This window comes from Pseudophryne corroboree, chromosome 7 (assembly GCF_028390025.1).
Source record: "Pseudophryne corroboree isolate aPseCor3 chromosome 7, aPseCor3.hap2, whole genome shotgun sequence".
Classification (NCBI taxonomy): domain Eukaryota; kingdom Metazoa; phylum Chordata; class Amphibia; order Anura; family Myobatrachidae; genus Pseudophryne; species Pseudophryne corroboree.
The window spans coordinates 496159944-496185512 of NC_086450.1; the positions used below are offsets into that span (position 1 = coordinate 496159944).

The 25569-nt window shown below is 48.6% G+C and overlaps 1 protein-coding gene across 1 annotated transcript in view; it reads right to left on the reverse strand.

The window, feature by feature from the left end:
- Positions 1-25569, reverse strand: part of LOC134943919 (NACHT, LRR and PYD domains-containing protein 1a-like) — a 330645-nt gene that overhangs the window by 151415 nt on the left and 153661 nt on the right. The window contains exon 7 of the mRNA XM_063932485.1: positions 719-942. Coding sequence (XP_063788555.1) covers positions 719-942 — 224 coding nt within the window. The remainder of the gene's footprint in view (positions 1-718; positions 943-25569) is intronic.

Genomic DNA, 25569 nt, shown 5'->3' on the forward strand with positions numbered 1-25569 from the left:
CTTCTGGCTCTGCAAGGGGGGTGATGGCGTGCTGTGGGAGTGAGCATCTAGACACGGCTAGCGTTCAGTTCCCTTCAGGAGCCAGTGGTGTCCTGTCAGCCAGAAGCAGAGCCATGAAACTCTTTAGGAAGTTGGTTCCTACTTCTGCCCCCTCAGTACCACGAAGCAGGGACACTGTTGCCAGCAGTTCTCCCTGAAAATAATAAACCTAACATAAGTCTTTTCAGAGAAACTCAGTAGAGCTCCCCTGGAGTGCATCCAGTCTGCCTGGGCACAATTCTAAAACTGAGGTCTGGAGGAGGGGCATGGAGGGAGGAGCCAGTTCACACCCTTGAAAAGTCTTAAAGTACCCATGGCTCCTACGGAACCATCTATACCACATGGTACTAAAGTGGACCCCAGCATCCTCTAGGACGTATGAGAAAGGGGGGTAAAATTCATTACTTACAACTATGATTAGTGTGATGTAAGTCTGGAACAACATATTTTCATGAATAAATAATAGTAAACATGTTTCCAAAGTTACTATAGATATAATTACCCAACTCCTTCTACCCTATAAATGACTTGAGGCTGAATGATATAATTTTGGTTGCACTCCTGTGATTCTATATATAATGTTTTAATTTTACTTGATTGATAGACTTGAGAGAACAACATTTTACAGACATACGCTACTACTTTGACATACAATAGCTTACATTACATTGTGACTTACCTGCTATACACAAATAATGAGGTAGGTACACTGCTGACACCGCAAAAGGGTCATCTGTTTTTATGTTGAATAGAGGACCCACAACCTCATAGCTATCCCACTGTATTCCAGTCAAGTGATCATGCCAGGATTCCAGGTTATATTCGATAGTCACTGGATGTTTCACCAGGAATTGAATTCCAGTCTTTTGGCAGCGGAAGAGGCCTTCACATTTCAGCTCTAGCCTGAAGCACAATGTGAAGAATAGTCAGTACAGGAGAGGCTCAGTCACAGGACAGTGTACAGAATAGTCAGTACAGGAGAGGCTCAGTCACAGGACAGTGTACAGAATAGTCAGCGCAGGAGAGGATCAGTCACAGGACAGTGTACAGAATAGTCAGCGCAGGAGAGGATCAGTCACAGGACAGTGTACAGAATAGTCAGCACAGGAGAGGATCAGTCACAGGACAGTGTACAGAATAGTCAGCGCAGGAGAGGATCAGTCACAGGACAGTGTATAGAATAGTCAGCGCAGGAGAGGATCAGTCACGGGACAGTGTACAGAATAGTCAGCGCAGGAGAGGATCAGTAACAGGACAGTGTAACAGAATAGTCAGCGCAGGAGAGGATCAGTCACAGGACAGTGTACAGAATAGTCAGCGCAGGAGAGGATCAGTCACAGGACAGTACAGAATAGTCAGCGCAGGAGAGGATCAGTCACAGGACAGTGTACAGTATAGTCAGCGCAGGAGAGGATCAGTCACAGGACAGTACAGATTAGTCAGCGCAGGAGAGGATCAGTCACAGGACAGTGTACAGAATAGTCAGCGCAGGAGAGGATCAGTCACAGGACAGTGTACAGAATAGTCAGCGCAGGAGAGGATCAGTCACAGGACAGTGTACAGAATAGTCAGCGCAGGAGAGGATCAGTCACAGGATAGTGTACAGAATAGTCAGCGCAGGAGGGGATCAGTCACAGGACAGTGTACAGAATAGTCAGCGCAGGAGAGGCTCAGTCACAGGACAGTGTACAGAATAGTCAGCGCAGGAGAGGATCAGTCACAGGACAGTGTAACAGAATAGTCTGCGCAGGAGAGGATCAGTCACAGGACAGTGTACAGAATAGTCAGCGCAGGAGAGGCTCAGTCACAGGACAGTGTACAGAATAGTCAGCGCAGGAGAGAATCAGTCACAGGACAGTGTACAGAATAGTCAGCGCAGGAGAGGATCAGTCACAGGTCAGTGTACAGAATAGTCAGCGCAGGAGAGGCTCAGTCACAGGACAGTGTACAGAATAGTCAGCGCAGGAGAGGATCAGTCACAGGACAGTGTACAGAATAGTCAGCACAGGAGAGGATCAGTCACAGGACAGTGTACAGAATAGTCAGCGCAGGAGAGGATCAGTCACAGGACAGTGTACAGAATAGTCAGCGCAGGAGGGGATCAGTCACAGGACAGTGTACAGAATAGTCAGCGCAGGAGAGGCTCAGTCACAGGACAGTGTACAGAATAGTCAGTACAGGAGAGAATCAGTCACAGGACAGTGTACAGAATAGTCAGCACAGGAGAGAATCAGTCACAGGACAGTGTACAGAATAGTCAGCGCAGGAGAGGCTCAGTCACAGGACAGTGTACAGAATAGTCAGCGCAGGAGAGGCTCAGTCACAGGACAGTGTACAGAATAGTCAGCGCAGGAGAGGCTCAGTCACAGGACAGTGTACAGAATAGTCAGCGCAGGAGAGGCTCAGTCACAGGACAGTGTACAGAATAGTCAGTACAGGAGAGGCTCAGTCACAGGACAGTGTATAGAATAGTCAGCGCAGGAGAGGATCAGTCAAAGGACAGTGTACAGAATAGTCAGCGCAGGAGAGGCTCAGTCACAGGACAGTGTATAGAATAGTCAGCGCAGGAGAGGATCAGTCAAAGGACAGTGTACAGAATAGTCAGCACAGGAGAGGATCAATCACAGGACAGTGTACAGAATAGTCAGCGCAGGAGAGGCTCAGTCACAGGACAGTACAGAATAGTCAGCGCAGGAGAGGCTCAGTCACAGGACAGTGTACAGAATAGTCAGCGCAGGAGAGGATCAGTCACAGGACAGTGTACAGAATAGTCAGCGCAGGAGAGGATCAGTCACAGGACAGTGTACAGAATAGTCAGCGCAGGAGGGGATCAGTCACAGGACAGTGTACAGAATAGTCAGAGCAGGAGAGGATCAGTCACAGGACAGTGTACAGAATAGTCAGCGCAGGAGAGGATCAGTCACAGGACAGTGTACAGAATAGTCAGCGCAGGAGAGGATCAGTCACAGGACAGTGTACAGAATAGTCAGCGCAGGAGAGGATCAGTCACAGGACAGTGTACAGAATAGTCAGCACAGGAGAGGATCAGTCACAGGACAGTGTACAGAATAGTCAGCGCAGGAGAGGATCAGTCACAGGACAGTGTACAGAATAGTCAGCGCAGGAGAGGATCAGTCACAGGACAGTGTACAGAATAGTCAGCGCAGGAGAGGATCAGTCACAGGACAGTGTACAGAATAGTCAGCGCAGGAGAGGATCAGTCACAGGACAGTGTACAGAATAGTCAGCGCAGGAGAGGATCAGTCACAGGACAGTGTACAGAATAGTCAGCGCAGGAGAGGATCAGTCACAGGACAGTGTACAGAATAGTCAGCGCAGGAGAGGATCAGTCACAGGACAGTGTACAGAATAGTCAGCGCAGGAGAGGATCAGTCACAGGACAGTGTACAGAATAGTCAGCGCAGGAGAGGATCAGTCACAGGACAGTGTAACAGAATAGTCAGCGCAGGAGAGGATCAGTCACAGGACAGTGTACAGAATAGTCAGCGCAGGAGAGGATCAGTCACAGGACAGTGTACAGAATAGTCAGCGCAGGAGAGGATCAGTCACAGGACAGTGTAACAGAATAGTCAGCGCAGGAGGGGATCAGTCACAGGACAGTGTACAGAATAGTCAGCGCAGGAGAGGATCAGTCACAGGACAGTGTACAGAATACTCAGCGCAGGAGAGGATCAGTCACAGGACAGTGTAACAGAATAGTCAGCGCAGGAGAGGATCAGTCACAGGACAGTGTACAGAATAGTCAGCGCAGGAGAGGATCAGTCACAGGACAGTGTACAGAATAGTCAGCGCAGGAGAGGATCAGTCACAGGACAGTGTACAGAATAGTCAGAGCAGGAGAGGATCCGTCACAGGACAGTGTACAGAATAGTCAGCGCAGGAGAGGATCAGTCACAGGACAGTGTACAAATTAGTCAGCGCAGGAGAGGATCAGTCACAGGACAGTGTACAGAATAGTCAGCGCAGGAGAGGATCAGTCACAGGACAGTGTACAGAATAGTCAGCGCAGGAGAGGATCAGTCACAGGACAGTGTACAGAATAGTCAGCGCAGGAGAGGATCAGTCACAGGACAGTGTACAGAATAGTCAGCGCAGGAGAGGCTCAGTCACAGGACAGTGTACAGAATAGTCAGCGCAGGAGAGGCTCAGTCACAGGACAGTGTACAGAATAGTCAGCGCAGGAGAGGCTCAGTCACAGGACAGTGTACAGAATAGTCAGCGCAGGAGAGGCTCAGTCACAGGACAGTGTACAGAATAGTCAGCGCAGGAGAGGATCAGTCACAGGACAGTGTACAGAATAGTCAGCGCAGGAGAGGCTCAGTCACAGGACAGTGTACAGAATAGTCAGCGCAGGAGAGGCTCAGTCACAGGACAGTGTACAGAATAGTCAGCGCAGGAGAGGATCAGTCACAGGACAGTGTAACAGAATAGTCAGCGCAGGAGAGGATCAGTCACAGGACAGTGTACAGAATAGTCAGCGCAGGAGAGGCTCAGTCACAGGACAGTGTACAGAATAGTCAGCGCAGGAGAGGATCAGTCACAGGACAGTGTACAGAATAGTCAGCGCAGGAGAGGATCAGTCACAGGACAGTGTACAGAATAGTCAGCGCAGGAGAGGATCAGTCACAGGACAGTGTACAGAATAGTCAGCGCAGGAGAGGATCAGTCACAGGACAGTGTACAGAATAGTCAGCGCAGGAGAGGATCAGTCACAGGACAGTACAGAATAGTCAGCGCAGGAGAGGATCAGTCACAGGACAGTACAGAATAGTCAGCGCAGGAGAGGATCAGTCACAGGACAGTGTACAGAATAGTCAGCGCAGGAGAGGATCAGTCACAGGACAGTGTATAGAATAGTCAGCGCAGGAGAGGATCAGTCACGGGACAGTGTACAGAATAGTCAGCGCAGGAGAGGATCAGTCACAGGACAGTGTACAGAATAGTCAGCGCAGGAGAGGCTCAGTAACAGGACAGTGTAACAGAATAGTCAGCGCAGGAGAGGATCAGTCACAGGACAGTGTACAGAATACTCAGCGCAGGAGAGGATCAGTCACAGGACAGTGTACAGAATAGTCAGCGCAGGAGAGGATCAGTCACAGGACAGTGTACAGAATAGTCTGCGCAGGAGAGGATCAGTCACAGGACAGTGTACAGAATAGTCAGCGCAGGAGAGGATCAGTCACAGGACAGTGTACAGAATAGTCAGCGCAGGAGAGGATCAGTCACAGGACAGTGTACAGAATAGTCAGCGCAGGAGAGGATCAGTCACAGGACAGTGTACAGAATAGTCAGCGCAGGAGAGGATCAGTCACAGGACAGTGTACAGAATAGTCAGCGCAGGAGAGGCTCAGTCACAGGACAGTGTAACAGAATAGTCAGCGCAGGAGAGGCTCAGTCACAGGACAGTGTACAGAATAGTCAGCGCAGGAGAGAATCAGTCACAGGACAGTGTACAGAATAGTCAGCGCAGGAGAGGATCAGTCACAGGACAGTGTACAGAATAGTCAGCGCAGGAGAGGATCAGTCACAGGACAGTGTACAGAATAGTCAGCGCAGGAGGGGATCAGTCACAGGACAGTGTACAGAATAGTCAGCGCAGGAGAGAATCAGTCACAGGACAGTGTATAGAATAGTCAGCGCAGGAGAGGATCAGTCACAGGACAGTGTACAGAATAGTCAGCGCAGGAGAGGATCAGTCACAGGACAGTACAGAATAGTCAGCGCAGGAGAGGATCAGTCACAGGACAGTGTACAGAATAGTCAGCGCAGGAGAGGATCAGTCACAGGACAGTGTATAGAATAGTCAGAGCAGGAGAGGATCAGTCACAGGACAGTGTAAGAGAATAGTCAGCGCAGGAGAGGATCAGTCACAGGACAGTGTACAGAATAGTCAGCGCAGGAGAGGATCAGTCACAGGACAGTGTACAGAATAGTCAGCGCAGGAGAGGATCAGTCACAGGACAGTGTACAGAATAGTCAGCGCAGGAGAGGATCAGTCACAGGACAGTGTACAGAATAGTCAGCGCAGGAGAGGATCAGTCACAGGACAATGTACAGAATAGTCAGCGCAGGAGAGGGTCAGTCACAGGACAGTGTACAGAATAGTCAGCGCAGGAGAGGATCAGTCACAGGACAGTGTACAGAATAGTCAGCGCAGGAGAGGATCAGTCACAGGACAGTGTACAGAATAGTCAGCGCAGGAGGGGATCAGTCACAGGACAGTGTAAGAGAATAGTCAGCGCAGGAGAGGATCAGTCACAGGACAGTGTACAGAATAGTCAGCGCAGGAGAGGGTCAGTCACAGGACAGTGTACAGAATAGTCAGCGCAGGAGAGGATCAGTCACAGGACAGTGTACAGAATAGTCAGCGCAGGAGAGGATCAGTCACAGGACAGTGTACAGAATAGTCAGCGCAGGAGGGGATCAGTCACAGGACAGTGTAAGAGAATAGTCAGCGCAGGAGAGGATCAGTCACAGGACAGTGTACAGAATAGTCAGCGCAGGAGAGGATCAGTCACAGGACAGTGTAACAGAATAGTCAGCGCAGGAGAGGATCAGTCACAGGACAGTATAGAATAGTCAGCGCAGGAGAGGATCAGTCACAGGACAGTGTACAGAATAGTCAGCGCAGGAGAGGATCAGTCACAGGACAGTGTACAGAATAGTCAGCGCAGGAGAGGATCAGTCACAGGACAGTGTACAGAATAGTCAGCGCAGGAGAGGATCAGTCACAGGACAGCGTACAGAATAGTCAGCACAGGAGGGGATCAGTCACAGGACAGTGTACAGAATAGTCAGCGCAGTAGAGGATCAGTCACAGGACAGTGTACAGAATAGTCAGCGCAGGAGAGGATCAGTCACAGGACAGTACAGAATAGTCAGCGCAGGAGAGGATCAGTCACAGGACAGTGTACAGAATAGTCAGCGCAGGAGAGGATCAGTCACAGGACAGTGTACAGAATAGTCAGCGCAGGAGAGGATCAGTCACAGGACAGTGTACAGAATAGTCAGCGCAGGAGAGAATCAGTCACAGGACAGTGTACAGAATAGTCAGCGCAGGAGAGGATCAGTCACAGGACGGTGTACAGTATAGTCAGCGCAGGAGAGGATCAGTCACAGGACAGTGTACAGAATAGTCAGCGCAGGAGAGGGTCAGTCACAGGACAGTGTACAGAATACTCAGCGCAGGAGAGGATCAGTCACAGGACAGTGTACAGAATAGTCAGCGCAGGAGAGGATCAGTCACAGGACAGTGTACAGAATAGTCAGCGCAGGAGAGGATCAGTCACAGGACAGTGTACAGAATAGTCAGCGCAGGAGAGGCTCAGTCAAAGGACAGTGTACAGAATAGTCAGCGCAGGAGAGGCTCAGTCACAGGACAGTGTAACAGAATAGTCAGCGCAGGAGAGGATCAGTCACAGGACAGTGTACAGAATAGTCAGCGCAGGAGAGGCTCAGTCACAGGACAGTGTAACAGAATAGTCAGCGCAGGAGAGGATCAGTCACAGGACAGTGTACAGAATAGTCAGCGCAGGAGAGGATCAGTCACAGGACAGTGTACAGAATAGTCAGCGCAGGAGAGGATCAGTCACAGGACAGTGTACAGAATAGTCAGCGCAGGAGAGGATCAGTCACAATATAGTGTTATAATACTGTATAATCATGCCTGCTGTGTAGATAACTTTATTCATACAATAGTTACGTAAAGTAAAATTTGAACATGCAGGTGTTAGGAATATTTTTTTATATTATTCGAAGTAATTTATGATTCTGAAATATAGAGACCCACCATTCATTTAATTACACAAGTTATACTTATTTCAACACACATATTTTTCAACATCCCAAAAAGTAACATTGCATTCCATAAACAGTATGTTGGAAAGGTCCTGAATCCATTAGAGTTTGCTTTTTTCTCTTACGTCCTAGAGGATGCTGGGGTCCACATTAGTACCATGGAGTATAGACGGGTTCACTAGGAGCCATTGGCACTTTAAAAGTTTGAGAGTGTGGGCTGGCTTCTCCCTCTATGCCCCTCCTACCAGACTCCGTTTAGAAAATGTGCCCGGAAGAGTCGGTCACAGCTAGGGGAGCTTCTGTAGTTTTATTTTTTTCTAAGAGTAGTTTAGGCACAGGGAGGCTGCTGGCAACAGCCTCCCTGCTTCGTGGGACTTAGGGGGGGAGTAGTGTCCGCCCTGCGGGGTTCGAGCCACTATCACCGCTGACAGGACACTGAGCTCCTGAGGGTGATGATCGTTAGCTGCCCCAGGCGACCGCTCACTCCCGCAGTACTGCCGCCACCCCCTAACAGAGCCAGAAGATTCCGGTGGCAAGTGAGGTTTCAGCCCCCATAGCAAGCGGGGAGCCAGTGTGAAGATGGCGGCAAAAGGGTGGGAGCGCAGTATTAACTGCACTCCAGAGGCTCAGCGGTAAATAGTGCGGCACTGTGAGGGGCGCCCTGAGCCAGTGACTATTCCCTACTCTGGTACCAAGGCTGTCAGGGACCTAGGTAACGCTGCCAGCACAAATTCCTCAAGCCAGTTTAAAGAACTGGAGAGCGGGAAGCGCCATGTTCAGGGGGCTGGGCTTCTCCTCAGAGCGGGCCCAGCAGCGTTCAGCGCCATTTTCCTGCCTGCAGATACTGTAAAGAGACGCTGACAGGGAGAGCTGTCCCTCCAAGCAATTCCAGCTATCCTGTGCAGTACCAGGGGGTTGTAGAAGGGGGGGGGGGGGGGGGCTGTGTAAATACTGTGTAGTCTATTAAGGTACACAGTAAGCGCAAGGTAGTTGTGTTATATCTACCTAGGGAAGCGCTGTGTGTGGGTTTGCTCCAATCTCTGTTTCTCTGAGGCATACTTGGGGGGAAACTGTGTCTGACATTTCCTGGTGTGTGTGTGGGTGTTGTTGTCTCACATAGCTATGTCTAGGGACTCTGTGTCTTATGCTGCAGAGGACATTTCCTCTCAGGAGGAATCCATTCCGTGTACACAGGAATGTAATGTTTTGTCTCAGATCCCTATTAATGAGCCTGAGTGGTTAACCTCTATTAAGGGTATGATCTCTCAAATCTACTAGGGTAGCTCATACTGGGACTGAAACGCAGGTTTTAAAGATGTCTATGGCAGTTTGGTCAGGTTCTGTTCCTATTCATTAAAAAAAAACTAGCATATTGTCACGATCCGGGTATCTGGACGCCATTTCTTACCCATCAGATGCCTCCTAAGGCTGGCTCAGCGCTCCAGGACCGGATCCCATCTGTTATCCTGATGTGCACATTCCCTCATCCTCTCCTGTCTCTCTGGACGCTGTCACAGTAACGCCTTATACATCTGGCATGGCGTCTCCCGCGGCCTCCGCCGCCGTCCCTGAGCTTCTGCATTCAGAGTGGCGATTACGTCAGCCGCGGCCTCCGCTGTGTCCGCGTGGTTGGATGTGCACCTTCAGCCTGGCGTCTCCTGTCTCCGATGGCCGGCGCCGCCATTACTGTTTTCCAGACCACATGGATTACAAACCAAACTTCCCTCCAAGTGTCTGCATGGGCGCAGCCATCTTGGATTCTGTCAGCTGATCATTTCTACCAATCTCTTGTCAGTATTATTAATTTGCATAATTGCCTAGCCAATGCCTTCCTTGCTGCAGGTATAAATAGGTTGTGCCTGAGCAAGGAAGGCGTCAGTGCTTTGGTTGTCAAACCTAGTTCCAGTTTGTCTCTCTCCTGTGATTGTCTTCCAGGTTCCAGCTCCTGTCTCCAGACTTCTGCTATAGAGACCCGCACCAGCATTCCATCTGCGGTGTAGCCTGACTCTCTGATCCATTCTGGACTCACCTGTTTCCAGCTACAACATCACCTGCTTCCAGCCCAGCTTCCAGCAGTGTACAGCTTCTCTTAAAGGGCCGGTGTCCTTTCTGCAGTTTACCACTCTCCACCGGTATTATTATTTCTCCGCTCTCAAATTCTACATTTCATCTATATTGCATCGCTCTCAAGCTTTATTTATTATTTAACTGGTTCCAGCCAGTATCCACTCCGTGCCAACATCTGTCTGGTTCTAACCAGTACCCACAGCAGCATTTTATTTACAGCAGTCCAGCTTTCCCTGGAACACCAGCTGGTACGACCCTGGGCTTTCCTCATTGCTACAGTTGAGCCTGGTAAGGACTTTCCAACTTGCAGATAAGAAGAACTGTCTCATACCACCAGAGCTCTGTGGCCCCTGCCACCCTGTAGTACCCAGGAACTGTATTATTTCTCTGCTGATTTTTATGTTTCTTTTTACTGCTGCTGTGATGCATGGAGTTTGTCATAAATAAATATCATTGACTTTTACTCAAGTTGTCGTGGTCACGCCTTCGGGCGGTTACTCTTCATGTTACTTACATGTCCAGGGGTCTGATACAACCTCCCAGGTTCCGGTACATCTCAGCCCCTACAACTGAGGCTGCCTTCCGTCAGCTCAGGCCCTCAGTTGTGACAGTAAGCACTGACCTAATGAATCCAGCCGGAGACCAGGATCAAGCGGCCAGGCCGATGCAAGAACTGGCAGCCCGACTTAAACATCAGGAGGCTGCACAGGGCCACATCATCCGCTGTCTCCAGGATCTCTCTACTCGGCTGGATGGGATTCAGATAACTCTCCGTGGATCAGGCGCATCTGGGGCGTCAACCACAGTGACTCCAACTATAACCCCACCCACCTTACCCGTTTCTGCTCCACGTCTTCATCTTCCAACGCCAGCAAAATTTGACGGATCTCCAAGATTCTGCAGGGGATTTCTCAACCAGTGTGAGATTCAGTTTGAGCTACAACCTGGCAATTTTCCCAGTGACCGTACAAAAATTGCCTACATCATTTCTCTTCTCAGTGGCTCAGCCCTTGACTGGGCATCACCGTTATGGGAGAGGTCCGACACCCTGTTATCTTCTTACACTGCATTCGTGTCAACATTCAGGCGCATCTTCGACGAGCCAGGCCGGGTAACTTCAGCTTCGTCTGAGATTCTCCGTTTACGCCAGGGATCACGTACTGTAGGACAATATCTTATACAGTTCCAGATCCTGGCATCCGAACTGGCATGGAACGACGAGGCCCTGTATGCTGCATTCTGGCATGGTTTATCTGAGCGTATTAAAGATGAGTTAGCTACCAGAGACTTACCCTCCAAGTTAGATGAGCTAATCTCACTTTGTACGAAAGTTGACTTACGGTTCAGAGAGAGAGCAACTGAGCGTGGAAGATCATCTGCTCCAAAATCTTCTGCTCCTCCTCCTCGCCAACTGTCACCAACTAAAGATGAGCCCATGCAAATTGGCCGTTCCCGTTTAACTCCTGCTGAGCGCCGAAGACGTCTCTCCGAGTCTCTCTGTCTGTATTGTGCAGCTCCGTCTCACACCATTAATGCCTGTCCCAAACGTCCGGGAAACTCCAAATCCTAGCTCGCCAAGGAGAGGGCCGGCTAGGAGTAATGATCTCCTCTCCATCTCCTCAAGATTGTAATCTCCCAGTCTCGCTTCAAGTTGCTCAACGTTATCAGAACGTCATTGCCCTCCTGGATTCCGGAGCAGCTGGGAACTTTATTACCGAAGCCTATGTTAAACGGTGGTCCCTACCCACCGAGAGACTTCCTTCCTCCATTTCCTTAACTGCCGTGGATGGCAGTAACATTTTTGATACAGTTATTTCTCTAAGGACTCTACCAGTTCGTCTGAGAGTGGGAGTTCTTCATTCCGAACTTATTTCACTTTTAGTGGTTCCAAGAGCCACACATCCTGTGGTCCTGGGCCTTCCATGGCTCCGTCTTCACAATCCTACAATTGATTGAACGACATTACCATCAAGAACCGCTATCCTTTACCCCTGATTACTGAGCTCTTTGACAGAGTTAGCGGAGCTACCATCTTTACAAAGCTGGACTTGAGAGGTGCATACAATCTCATCCGGATCCGTGAGGGTGACGAGTGGAAGACCGCATTTAACACCCGTGACGGACATTATGAGTACCTCGTCATGCCCTTCGGATTGAGCAATGCTCCAGCTGTCTTCCAGCATTTCGTCAATGAGATCTTCAGAGACATTCTATACCGTCATGTCGTGGTCTATCTAGATGATATCCTCATTTTTGCCAACAATTTAGAGGAACATCGTTTTTGGGTAAAGGAGGTTCTGTCCCGTCTCCGTGTCAATCATCTCTACTGCAAATTAGAGAAATGCGTCTTTGAAGTCAAGTCCATTCCGTTTCTAGGGTACATTGTGTCCGGTTCCGGACTAGAGATGGATCCTGAGAAACTACAAGCAATCCAGAATTGGCCGGTACCCTTAACCCTCAAAGGGGTCCAGAGGTTCTTAGGGTTCGCCAATTATTACCGAAAGTTTATACGAGACTTTTCCACCATTGTGGCGCCTATTACTGCTTTCACCAAGAAGGGTGCTAACCCGTCCAAGTGGTCTGAAGAAGCCATGCAAGCTTTTCATCTTTTAAAACAGAGGTTCATCTATGCGCCTGTCCTGAAACAGCCTGACATCGACTCTCCTTTCATCTTAGAGGTGGATGCCTCCTCCGTTGGAGTAGGAGCGGTGTTATCTCAGAGGGCTAAAGATGGCTATTTACATCCTTGCAGTTTCTTCTCCCGGAAGTTCTCCCCAGCGGAGCGCAACTATGCCATTGGCGACCAGGAGTTGCTAGCCATCAAGCTCGCTCTAGAGGAGTGGAGATATCTGTTGGAGGGAGCTTCTAATTCAATCACCATCCTTACAGACCACAAGAACCTTCTATATCTAAAAGGCGCACAATGTCTCAACGCTCGTCAGGCCAGATGGGCACTTTTCTTTTCCAGGTTCGACTTTAAACTCCAGTTCTGTCCGGGCTCTCAGAATCGCAAGGCCGATGCCCTTTCCCGCTCATGGGAGCAAGAAAATGAGTCAGAGTCTTCAGACAAGCATCCTATTATAAATCCGTTGGCATTCTCCACGGTAGGGATGGACTCTACGCCCCCATCAGGGAAAAGTTTTGTGAAGCCGACACTAAGGAAGAAGCTCATGCATTGGGGCCATGCTTCCCGTTTTGCCGGACATACAGGTATCCAAAAAACCCTGGAGTTTATCTCTAGGTCCTATTGGTGGCCAACTCTGAAAAAGGACGTTTTGGAGTTTATTGCATCTTGCCCAAAGTGTGCTCAACATAAAGTATCCCGCCAGTCGCCTGCGGGGCAACTGGTTCCACTATCTGTTCCCCGTCGACCATGGACCCATTTGTCGATGGATTTTATTACAGATTTGCCCATGTGCAACAAGTTCAATACCATCTGGGTGGTAGTTGACCGGTTCACCAAGATGGCACACTTCATTCCTCTCACCGGTCTTCCGTCAGCTTCCAAGTTGGCTCAAGTATTCATACAAGAGATCTTCCGACTCCACGGTCTTCCAGAAGAAATCTCAGATCGAGGAGTTCAATTCACAGCAAAATTCTGGCGAAGTTTATGTCAAGTCCTCCAAGTCAAGCTAAAGTTTTTCACGGCTTACCATCCTCAGACCAATGGTCAAACTGAGAGGGTGAATCAGGACTTGGAGTCCTTCTTCCGCATCTATGTGTCCTCCTCTCAAGATGACTGGGTTCAATTACTTCCCTGGGCCGAGTTCTGTCATAACAACCAGTATCCTTCTTCATCTTCTTCAACACCATTATTCACCAACTTTGGATTCCACCCTAAAGTCCCTGAGTTCCAACTGCTTCCAGCAACTTCTGTTCCCGCAGTGGATATCACCTTGCATCAGTTTGCCAATATCTGGAAGAGCGTACGATCAGCTCTGCTCAAGGCATCGTTCAGGTACAAGAAGTTTGCGGATAAGAAGCGTCGAGCAGTTCCTGCTCTCAAGGTGGGTGATCGGGTATGGTTATCCACGAAGAATTTGAGGTTAAGAGTTCCCAGTATGAAGTTTGCACCTCGCTACATCGGTCCTTTTAAAATTGATCAAGTCATCAATCCTGTTGCTTACAGACTCCAGTTGCCTCCCTTCTTAAAAATACCCAGGACATTCCATGTTTCCCTGTTGAAACCGCTAATCTTGAATCGGTTTCATTCCTCACTTCCTCCAACTCCGAAAGTCCAAACTCAACGAGGCGTTGAGTATGAAGTGGCCAAGATCCTGGACTCACGTCACCGTTACGGTCAACTTCAGTATCTTATTGACTGGAAGGATTATGGCCCTGAGGAACGTTCATGGACCAATGCTTCTGATGTCCATGCTCCTGCCTTGGTCCAGAGATTCCATTCCAAGTTTCCTCAAAAGCCAAAGAAGTGTCCTGGGGCCACTCCTAAAGGGGGGGGGGGGGGTGCTGTCACGATCCGGGTATCTGGACGCCATTTCTTACCCATCAGATGCCTCCTAAGGCTGGCTCAGCGCTCCAGGACCGGATCCCATCTGTTATCCTGATGTGCACATTCCCTCATCCTCTCCTGTCTCTCTGGACGCTGTCACAGTAACGCCTTATACATCTGGCATGGCGTCTCCCGCGGCCTCCGCCGCCGTCCCTGAACTTCTACATTCAGAGTGGCGATTACGTCAGCCGCGGCCTCCGCTGTGTCCGCGTGGTTGGATGTGCACCTGTCAGCCTGGCGTCTCCTGTCTCCGATGGCCGGCGCCGCCATTACTGTTTTCCAGACCACATGGATTACAAACCAAACTTCCCTCCAAGTGTCTGCATGGGCGCAGCCATCTTGGATTCTGTCAGCTGATCATTTCTACCAATCTCTTGTCAGTATTATTAATTTGCATAATTGCCTAGCCAATGCCTTCCTTGCTGCAGGTATAAATAGGTTGTGCCTGAGCAAGGAAGGCGTCAGTGCTTTGGTTGTCAAACCTAGTTCCAGTTTGTCTCTCTCCTGTGATTGTCTTCCAGGTTCCAGCTCCTGTCTCCAGACTTCTGCTATAGAGACCCGCACCAGCATTCCATCTGCGGTGTAGCCTGACTCTCCGATCCATTCTGGACTCACCTGCTTCCAGCTACAGCATCACCTGCTTCCAGCCCAGCTTCCAGCAGTGTACAGCTTCTCTTAAAGGGCCGGTGTCCTTTCTGCAGTTTACCACTCTCCACCGGTATTATTATTTCTCCGCTCTCAAATTCTACATTTCATCTATATTGCATCGCTCTCAAGCTTTATTTATTATTTAACTGGTTCCAGCCAGTATCCACTCCGTGCCAACATCTGTCTGGTTCTAACCAGTACCCACAGCAGCATTTTATTTACAGCAGTCCAGCTTTCCCTGGAACACCAGCTGGTACGACCCTGGGCTTTCCTCATTGCTACAGTTGAGCCTGGTAAGGACTTTCCAACTTGCAGATAAGAAGAACTGTCTCATACCACCAGAGCTATGTGGCCCCTGCCACCCTGTAGTACCCAGGAACTGTATTATTATTTCTCTGCTGATTTTTAGGTTTCTTTTTACTGCTACTGTGATGCATGGAGTTTGTCATAAATAAATATCATTGACTTTTACTCAAGTTGTCGTGGTCACGCCTTCGGGCGGTTACTCTTCATGTTACTTACATGTCCAGGGGTCTGATACAACCTCCCAGGTTCCGGTACATCTCAGCCCCTACAATTGAGGCTGCCTTCCGTCAGCTCAGGCCCTCAGTTGTGACACATATAACCTTAGAAACGTGCACTTGCCCAGATTATGGAAAATGACATGGATACCGATTCTGACAGGGCAGACGGTGATGGGGATGTGCAGAGGGGGTGCAGCTAATGATTGAGGCCATTAGAGATGTGTTAAATATTACTGACACAACACGTGAGCAGGTTGAGGAGGCTTACTGCATAGACAATAAGAAAGCCTTGCTAACCTTCCCTGCGTCTAAAGGATTAAACGCTTTATTTGAAAAATCCTGGAAAAACACGGAGAAAAAAAATTAATGCTTCCAAAAAGGATTCTGGTTGCTTTTCCCTTCCCTGAGGAAGATAGAAAAAATGGGAAAACCCACCCATAGTTGACACATCTGTTTCCAGACTGTTGAAAAAGGTGGTTTTACCTGTCCCTAGATCTACTGCGTTAAAAGAACCGGCTGATTGTAAGATTGAAACTACGCTCAAATCCATATACACTGCTTCAGGGGTGGCGCTTAGGCCTACTATTGCCTGCGCATGGATCTCTAAAGCTATAGTAAAGTGGTCAGGCACGTTACTAGAGGATTTGGATTCAACGGATAGAAGTGACATCGAATTATTTTTACGTAACAGGATTCTGCGGGGTTCATGGTGGAGTCCATGAAGGACCAGGATACGCTGACTGCAAGGATATCTTCCATGTCTGTCTCAGCTCGCAGGGGACTCTGGCTACGCCATTGGTCTGCATACCCGGAATACAGGAGAAGTGTGGAGAACCTACCCTACACAGGTCAGGCTCTATTTGGGGAAGCATTGGATGTGTGGATTTCCACAGCAACCGCGAGTAAGTCACCATTTCTTCCCTCAGCTACGTCTTCTACAAAGAAACCCTTTTCTTCATCGGCCTTTTGGACCGCTAAGACAAAAAAGTTCAAGCCTCCTACCACCTTCTTTAGAGGTGGTCAGGCAAAATCCAAGAAGCCTGCTCCTGCAGGCTCCCAGGACCAGAAACCTGCTTGTGGTACCTCAAAATCCTCAGCATGACGGTGGACTACACAGCCTGAAGGACGGGCTGGTGAGGGCGAGACTCAGACGTTTCAGCCACATCTGGGTGTCGTTCGGCCTGGATCCCTGGGTACTGGATATTGTGTCCCAGGGGTACAGACTGGAGTTTCAAGATCTCCCACCTCACCGATTCTTCAAATCAGGCTTGCCAGCTTTACTGACAGACAGAATTGTCCTACAGGAAGCTATCCGGAAATTGTAAAAGTCAGAGGTCACTGTTCCAGTTCCACCTCATATGCACAACGTGGGTTACTATTCAAACCTTTTCATGGTACCGAAACCGGATGGTTCAGTCAGACCAATTTTGTACTTGAAATCGTTAAATCCTTATCTAAGGGAGCTCAAATTTAAAATGGAGTCTCTGAGAGCGGTGATCTCAGGTCTGGAGCATTGGGAGTTTCTGGTATCCCTAGGTATCGAGGATGCGTATCTCCACATTCCGATTTGGCCTCCGCACCAGGCTTATCTCAGATTTGCACTGTTAGACAGTCACTATCAGTTTCAGGCACTGCCATTCGGTCTCCACGGCACCGAGGGTGTTCACCAAGGTGATGGCAGAGATGATGGTTCTCCTCCGCTGACAGGGAGTGAACATAATTCCATACCTGGATGATCTGATGATAAAGGCGTCATCCAGGGAAAAGCTGTTGCAGTCCATTTCTCTCACCATTCATCTGCTCGGGGTCCATGGTTGGATCCTGAACCTTTTAAAATCACATTTGGAGCCGACAAGGAGATTGTCTTTCCTGGGGATGATCCATGACACGGAAGTGCAGAGGGTGTTTCTACCGGAGGAGAAAGTGTTGGTGATACAAACAAAGGTCCGGGATGTCTTGAAGAAAGCCCGGGTTTCGATTCATCAGTGCACTCGCCTTCTGGGGAAGATGGTTGCCTCCTATGAGGCTCTACAATACGGAAGATTTCATGCTCGATCCTTCCAATTGGATCTCCTAGACAAGTGGTCGGGTTCTCATCTACATATGCACCTCAGAATACGTATGTCGCAGAAAGCAAGGCTTTCACTCCTCTGTTGGCTACAAATGCTGCACCTTCTGGGGGGCCGCAGGTTCGTGATTCAGGACTGGATCCTTCTAACCACAGATGCAAGTCTCCGGGGCTGGGGCGCAGTCACTCAAGGGGAAACCTTCCAAGGAAGGTGGTCAAGTCTGGAATCCAGTCTTCCAATAAACATTCTGGAACTAAGAGCTGTATACAACGGTCTTCTCCGAGCGACTCACCTTCTGCAAGATTGACCCATTCAAGTGCAGTCAGACAATGTAACGATGGTGAACTACATAAACCGACAAGGTGGAACAAAGAGCAGAGCTGCAATGTCAGAGGTGACAAGAATCATCCTCTGGGCGGAAAAGCACGCGTTAGCATTGTCAGCAATTTTCATTCCGGGAGTGGACAACTGGGTAGCGGACTTCCTCAGCAGACACGATCTCCATGCAGGAGAGTGGGGCCTCCATCCAGAGGTGTTCACGGAGGTGACAAATCTTTGGCGGGTTCCTCAAATAGACATGATGGTCTCCTGCCTCAACAAAAAACTTCAAAGGTATTGCTCAAGGTCAAGAGACCCACAAGCAGTGGCAGTGGAAGCCCTGGTAACTCCGTGGGTGTACCAGTCGGTGTACGTGTTTCCTCCACTTCCACTAATTCCAAGGATTCTAAGGGGGACATGTACTAAGCAGTGATAAAAGTGGAGAAGTGAGCCAGTGGAGAAGTTGCCCATGGCAACCAATCAGCTGCTCTGTATACTTTTATAGTATGCAAATTTTAAATGTTACGCCAATGCTGATTGGTTGCCATGGGCAACTTCTCCACTGGTTCACTTCTCCAATTGTATCACTGCTTAGTACATGTCCCCCTAAAGCTCATAAGGAGAACAAGAGTTCAGGCAATCCTCATTGCTCCGGACTGGTCAAGAAGGGCTTGGTACGCGGATCTTCTGGATCTACTGCTGGAAGAGTCGAGGCCTCTTCCTCTTCGGGAGGACCTGCTGCAGCAGGGGCTGTTCGCTTATCAAGACTTACCATGGCTACGTTTGATGGCATGGAGGTTGAACGCCAGATCTTAGCTCGGAAAGTCATTCCGAACAAGGTTATTCCTACCCTGATACAGACTAAGAAAAAAGTAATGTCTAAACATTACCATCGCATTTGGAAAAAGTATATATCTTGCTGTGAGTCCAAGAAGTTTCCCACGGTGGAGTTTCAAGTGGGACATTTTCTCCTCTTCCTGCAAGCAGGTGTGGATATGGGCCTGTGGTTGAGATCAGTAAAGGTCTAGATTTCGGCCCTATCCATTTTCTTCCAGAAACAATTGGCTTCCCTCCCTGAGGTTCAGACTTTTTTGAAAGGGGTTCTGCACATCCAGCCTCCCTTTGTGCCGCCTACGGCGCCCTGGGACCTTAACGTGGCGTTGCAGTTCCTCCAATCGGTTTGGTTCGAACCTCTACCGGAGGTTGAGGTCTAGTTTCTCACGTGGAAGGCTGTCACTTTGTTGGCCTTCTGCTAGATGTGTGTTGGAGTTGGGGGCTTTGTCTTGTAAGAGCCTCTACTTTATCTTACATGAAGATAGAGCTGAGCTCTGGACACATTAGCAGTTCCTTCCGAAGGTTGTGTCTGCATTTCATATCAACCAACCTATTGTGGTGCCAGTTGCTACTAACTCCTCAATTTCATCAAAGTCTTTGGATGTTGTAAGGGCTCTGAAAATCTATGTGAAGAGGACTGCTCATCACAGAAAATCGGACTCTCTGTTTGTCCTGTATAATCCCAAGAAACTTGGGTGTCCTGCTTCTAAGCAGACTCTCTCTCGCTGGATCAGGTTCAGTATCCAGCATGCATATTCTACGGAGGATTGCTGTGTCCTACATCTGTTAAGGCCCACTCTACTCGTAAGGTGGGTTCTCCCTGGGCGGTTGCCTGGGGTGTCTCGGCTTTACAGCTTTGCCGAGCGGCTACTTGGTCTGGGTCGAACACGTTTGCAAAGTTCTACACGTTCGATACTTTGGCCTCTGAGGTCCTGAAGTTTGGTCAATCAGTTTTGCAGGAGCCTCCGCGCTCTCCCTCCCATTCTGGGAGCTTTGGTACATCCCCATGGTACGAATATGTGGACCCCAGCATCCTCTAGGACGTAAGAGAAAATAGGATTTTAATTAATTATCGGTAAATCCTTTTTTTGTAGTCTGTAGAGGATGTTGGGCGCCCGCCCAGCTCTTCGTGATCCTGGAGTGGTTACTTAGTTCAGTACTCCTTAGTTCTTGGTTAAGTAATGTTTTGTTACTTGGTTAAGTAATCTTGTTCAGCCGTTGCTGAATTTTCAAGCTGGTTAGCTTGGTTTGCCTTGTATGTGTGAGCTGGTGTGAATCTCACCACTATCTGTGTAATATCCTCTCGAAGTTGTCTGTCTCCTCGGGCACAGTTCCTATACTGAGTCTGGTAGGAGGGGCATAGAGGGAGGAGCCAGCCCACACTCAAACTCTTAAAGTGCCAATGGCTCCTAGTGGACCCGTCTATACCCCATGGTACTAATGTGGATCCCAGCATCCTCTACGGACTACGAGAAAAGGCTTTACCGGTAGGTAATTAAAATCCTATTTTTTCCTAAGTGGCATCTCTGGAATCTACTAAACACAAATCTCGGCAGTGTTGGGGCTATACATATTGAGATACACTGCCGACCACACAAATAAGAATCAATAGACCATCGGTCAAACGCAGCTGTTATTTTATACAACACGATAATTTACTAAGAATTCATATTCTCAATCACTGCTGACAATAGCCAAACACTGCCGGAGAAGCATGGAATTCGTACAGAAATAGAACTTTCAAGTAGAACTGCTTTTGGCCGGCGTGTTTGGAGAATCATGCACGGACCAGTGAGATACGTGCATGCTTCTTTGTGTAAAAGTGAGTGAAAGAGTTAAAAGTTTTTAAAAAAATTGCATGGGGTCTCCCCTCCTAAGCATAACCAGCCCCTGGCTCTTTGAGCTTGTCCTGGTTGTTAAAATACAGTGGAAAAATTGCACAGGGGTTCCCCGTATTTTAAGAACCAGAACCAGGCACTTGGTCGGGTCCTGGTCCCAAAAATACTGGGGACAAAAGATGTAGGGGTCCCCATATTTTTAAAATCAGCACCAAGCTCCACTAGCCAGGGACATAATGCCACATCCGGGGGACACATTTATATTGGTCCCTGCGGCCGTGGCATTACCTCTCCAGGCACCCAAGGGCAAGGGGTGAAGGCTGATAGCAAAAAAAGTGTATAAAAAAAAGAATATTGTCTTTTACTGTGGAACTACAAGTACTTGGATAACCACAAATACCAGCATGCGGGGAATTAACGGGCTCGCTGGTACCTGTAGTTCCACAACAAAGAAATATTATAATAAAAACACAGACACTGTGTAAGTAAAGATTCCTAAAACACATTTACACACTCACACATACTTACCTAGTGTCCCATGGAGCCCATCGGTCTCCTTGTCAACGTAGAATCTATTGGGGTACCTGAAAAAAACAAACAACAAACAATATACTCACCTATTATCCTGCGTAGATCGGTCCTCTTCTGTCCATGTCAGCATCCACAGGGTTAAAAATATCAAACTGCAAAAAACTCGGTCCACGACACTAAAGGGGATCCATGTTTACACATGGATCCCCTTTCCCCGAACCACCCGTGACTGCTGTCACTAGAGGACCCGACAGCCAATCAGGGAGCGCCACAACATAGCGCTCTCCTGATTGGCTGTGCACTCCTGGCCTGTCAATCAGGCAGAGCGCACCGGCTACAATGGAGGATCACGGTCCTCCATTATATTCAATGATGGGAAAATTGTGGTCTGCGGATAACTGCAAAGTTAATTGAGGTCACTCTTTTGGGTGACCTCAATTAACCTTGCCGTTAGACACAGACCTTGTTTTTTTTTTAAAAAGTTGCAATCTCAAACGTCCGATGTCAGCCGAGATTGATCTCAGCGGAAATCATCTCATTCACGATTCTTAGTAAATATACCCCTATGTATACACTTTGCACAATTCTAGCACTTTTTTGCTCTGGCTTAAATTTACAGTTCTAAAAGTGTTTAATGTAGCTCAAAATACCCTTACAAAAATTATTAAATTGCTTTTACAGAATTATTTCATAGCTTTGACAGATATCCTTGCCATTAACTTCTCAACTGTTTGATAGAGTCCTGGGAGCTGTCATATTCTTAAAACTGGATCTCCAAGGTGCATACAATCTCATAAGAATTTGTTAAGGGGAGGAGTGGTAAACCGCTTTCAATACTCTAGATGGGCATTATGAATTTTATGGTGAATGGTGATGGAATTCAACCTACTGAATGTATTGCTTCTTCCATGTTGCAAGGTACAGAGATCTTCTGGGACTTGCTCTACATTAAAGTAGTAGTTTATCTTGAAGACATCCTCATCTTCTCTGATCTTTCAGCTCAGCATCAGCATGTCAGAGATTTACTTCATCAACTCATGAACTTTATTGCAAACTGGAATAAATGTGTCCTTGAAGTGGAATCCATACCCTTTTCTTGCTATATTATATCCGGTACAGGGATGAGCATGGATACTCAGAAATTCTGGGCAATTATCGATTGGCCTCAGGATACTACCCTAAAGGCAATTCAGTGTTTCTTGGATTTTACGGACTACACTCATTTATTTGAGTGTACTACACAATAGTTTCTCTAATTATTGCTCTTACCAAAAAGGGTTCAGACTCAGCCAATTGGTCTACAGAAGCTCAAGCTGCTTTTCAACAGCTTAAACAGGCATTCAGTACAGCGCCAGTTGTTAACCAACCAGATGTCTCCTGCCCCTTATACCTTTTTGCTTCATCAGTCGGAGTGGGGCTGTCCTATCCTAACAATCAACCGAAGGTCATCTGCATCCCTGTGGTTTCTTCTCCCATAGGTTTCTGCCAGCTGAGAAGAACCATGCCATAGGTGACAAAGAGTTACTCTTTATGAAATTAGCACTTGAGGAATGGAGACATTTATTGTAGGGGGCTCAGTATCTGGTTACGGTCTATTGAGTCTCTGACCGTGGAGTTATTATTATTATTAAATTTTATTTATAGGGCGTCACAAGTGTTTTGCAGCGCCGTACAGTAGACAGTACAGGGAGACAAAACTTAGCATAACAGTAAATAAATAACAGAAATAGAGTGCAGGTAACAAAGAGCAGCACAATTCTCATACATAATACAGCATTGTACTAGGAGCTGGCGACAATAGATAGAGAGGAGCCTTTACCAGTCGGAGAAAAAGCAGGTAAAGATGGTCGCTGAGTGAAATGTGTTGAGAAGAGGGCTTAGACAACAAGAGGAAAGAGGGCCCTGCTCTGAAGAGTTAACAATCTAGTGGGGAGGGGTGACAGACAGATGACATGAGGTGCAAGCAAGCAGGAGCAAGCCTGATGGCAGTATGCAAGCAAAGCAGAGATGTTCAAGGCATGGGGCAGGGGGATGGAGGAGCAGCCTAAGTACTAGGTTATGCATCGGATAAATAGGTGGGTTTTCAGTGCCCATTTGAAGCTTTGCAAGGTCGGGGAGAGTCTAATGGAGCGGGGGAGCGCGTTCCACTGAAGGGGTGCAGCACGGGCAAAATCTTGAACTCGTGCATGGGAAGCAGTGACCAAGGCAGAGGAGAGGCGGCAGTCATTGGCCGACTGTAGTGGGCGGGAGGGAGTATGAAGGAAGAAGAGGTTGGAGATGTAGGGAGCAGTGGAATTAGAGATGGCTTTGTATGTGAGAGTGAGGAGTTTGAGAGGATTCTGTAAGGGAATGGGATCCAGTGTAGATTTTGTTGAAGGGGAGTGGCAGAAGTGGAGCGGCAGGAGAGGAAGATGAGCCTAGCTGCGGAGTTGAGGACAGATTGGAGGGGAGCGAGGTGGGAGCAAGTGAGGCCAGTGAGGAGAACATTACAGTAGTCGAGTCGTGAGATGACCAGTGAGTGGATGATAAGTTTAGTTGCACTCTGGGAGAGAAATGGCCTGATGCGAGCAATGTTGCGTAGCTGGAACTGACAAGATTGCGCCAGAGCTTGGATGTAGGGTGCAAAGAAGAGGGAGGAGTCAAGAGTGACGCCCAGGCAGCGGAGTTGGGGAATGGGGGAGATGATTGTGTTGTCAACAGTGATAGAGATATTTGTAGGGGGTGTTGCTCTGGCTGGGGGAACGATAATGAGTTCAGTTTTGTCCATGTTGAGCTTCAGAGAGCGCTCAGACATCCAGGAGGAGATGGCAGAGAGGCAGCTGGAGACCTGAGAGAGGACGGAGAGGGGACAGATCAGGAGAGGAGAGGTAGAGTTGTTTGTCATCAGCGTAGAGGTGGTATTGAAGGCCAAAGGAGTTAATGAGCGCACCCAGGGAAGAGGTGTACAGGGAGAACAGAAGGGGGTCTAGGACAGAACCCTGAGGGACACCAACAGGAAGGATGGAAGGGTGTGAGGAAGTTCTGGAGGCAGACAGAGAAGAAGCGGTTAGTGAGCTATGAGGTAAACCAGTCAAGGACGGTGCTAGAGAGGTCAACGTTTTGGAGTGTGCGGAGGAGAGGGTGATCCGCAATGTCAAAGGCAGCAGAGAGGTCCAGAAGGATGAGCAGAGAGAAGTGGCCCTTGGATTTGGCCTAAAGCAGGTCATTGGTGACTTTCACCAGGGCAGTCTCAGTGGAGTGGAATAGGCAAAAACCAGATTGTAGTGGATCAAGGATGGAGTTGTCAGAGAGGTAGCTAGTAAGATGGCTGCAGACCAGTCATTCAAGTAGTTTGGAGGTGAAAGGGAGAAGAGAGATGGGGCGGTAGCTAGTGAGTGATGAAGGGTCGAGGTTGGTTTTTTTGAGACTAGGGGACAACAGAGCATGTTTGAATGGTGAGGGAAAGATGCCGGTAGAGAGCAATAGGTTAAAGAGGTGAGCAAGGTGGGAGCAGGCAGTGGGGGAGAGGGAGCAGAGAAGACGGGAGGGGAGGGTGTCCAATGGGCAGGGTGAGGGGGAGGAGATAAGATGAGGGAGTGGACTTCCTTGTCTGAGGTGGGACGGAAGCAGGACAGGGTGGGATAGATGGAGGGGAGGGATGGTGGGGGCAGGGGGGCAGCAGAGGGGTGACGGGAGATGTAATTTTGGAGATGAAAGAGGCAAAGTCAGTGGCAGTGAGGGAGGAGGAGGGGGGCGAAGGAGAGTGTTGAAAGTTTCAAAGAGTCAGCGTGGACTGGAGGACTGAGAAGAGATGAGTGCTTAAAAAAAGGATTGCTTGGCGAGAGAAAAAGCAGATCTGTGGGAGGAGAGCATAAACTAGAAATGGAGGAAATCCGTCAGAGAGTGCGATCTCCAGGAGCGTTCCGTGGAGCGTGAACATTTTTGTAGGAATCGTGTTGGTTTGGTATGCCAGGGTAAGGGAAGAGTTATAGAAGGAGGCTGCCTGGTTGAGACAAGTCATAGTAGAAAGAGGAGAGAGGAAGGTCTCGAGGGAGGATAGGATAGCAGGGTTGAGATACCCGAGATTGCTTCTGCTGATGGTGGGTCTGGATGTGGAGAGGAGAGGGGAAGATGAGAGGGTGAAAGAAAGTAGATGGTGGTCAGAGAGAGGGAAGGAAGAGTTAGAGAAATCAGAGAGATCACATTGATGGGTGAAGACAAGGTCAAGGGAGTGGCTGAGATTGTGAGTAGGGGTGGCCGACCATTGAGAAAGTCCAAAGGAGGTGGAGAGGACAAGAAGAATAGTGGAAGCTGCATTAGTGATGTTGATAGGGATGTTAAAGTCACCGAGGAAGATAGAGGGGAGGTCGGAGGAGAGACAGTGGGGAAGCCAG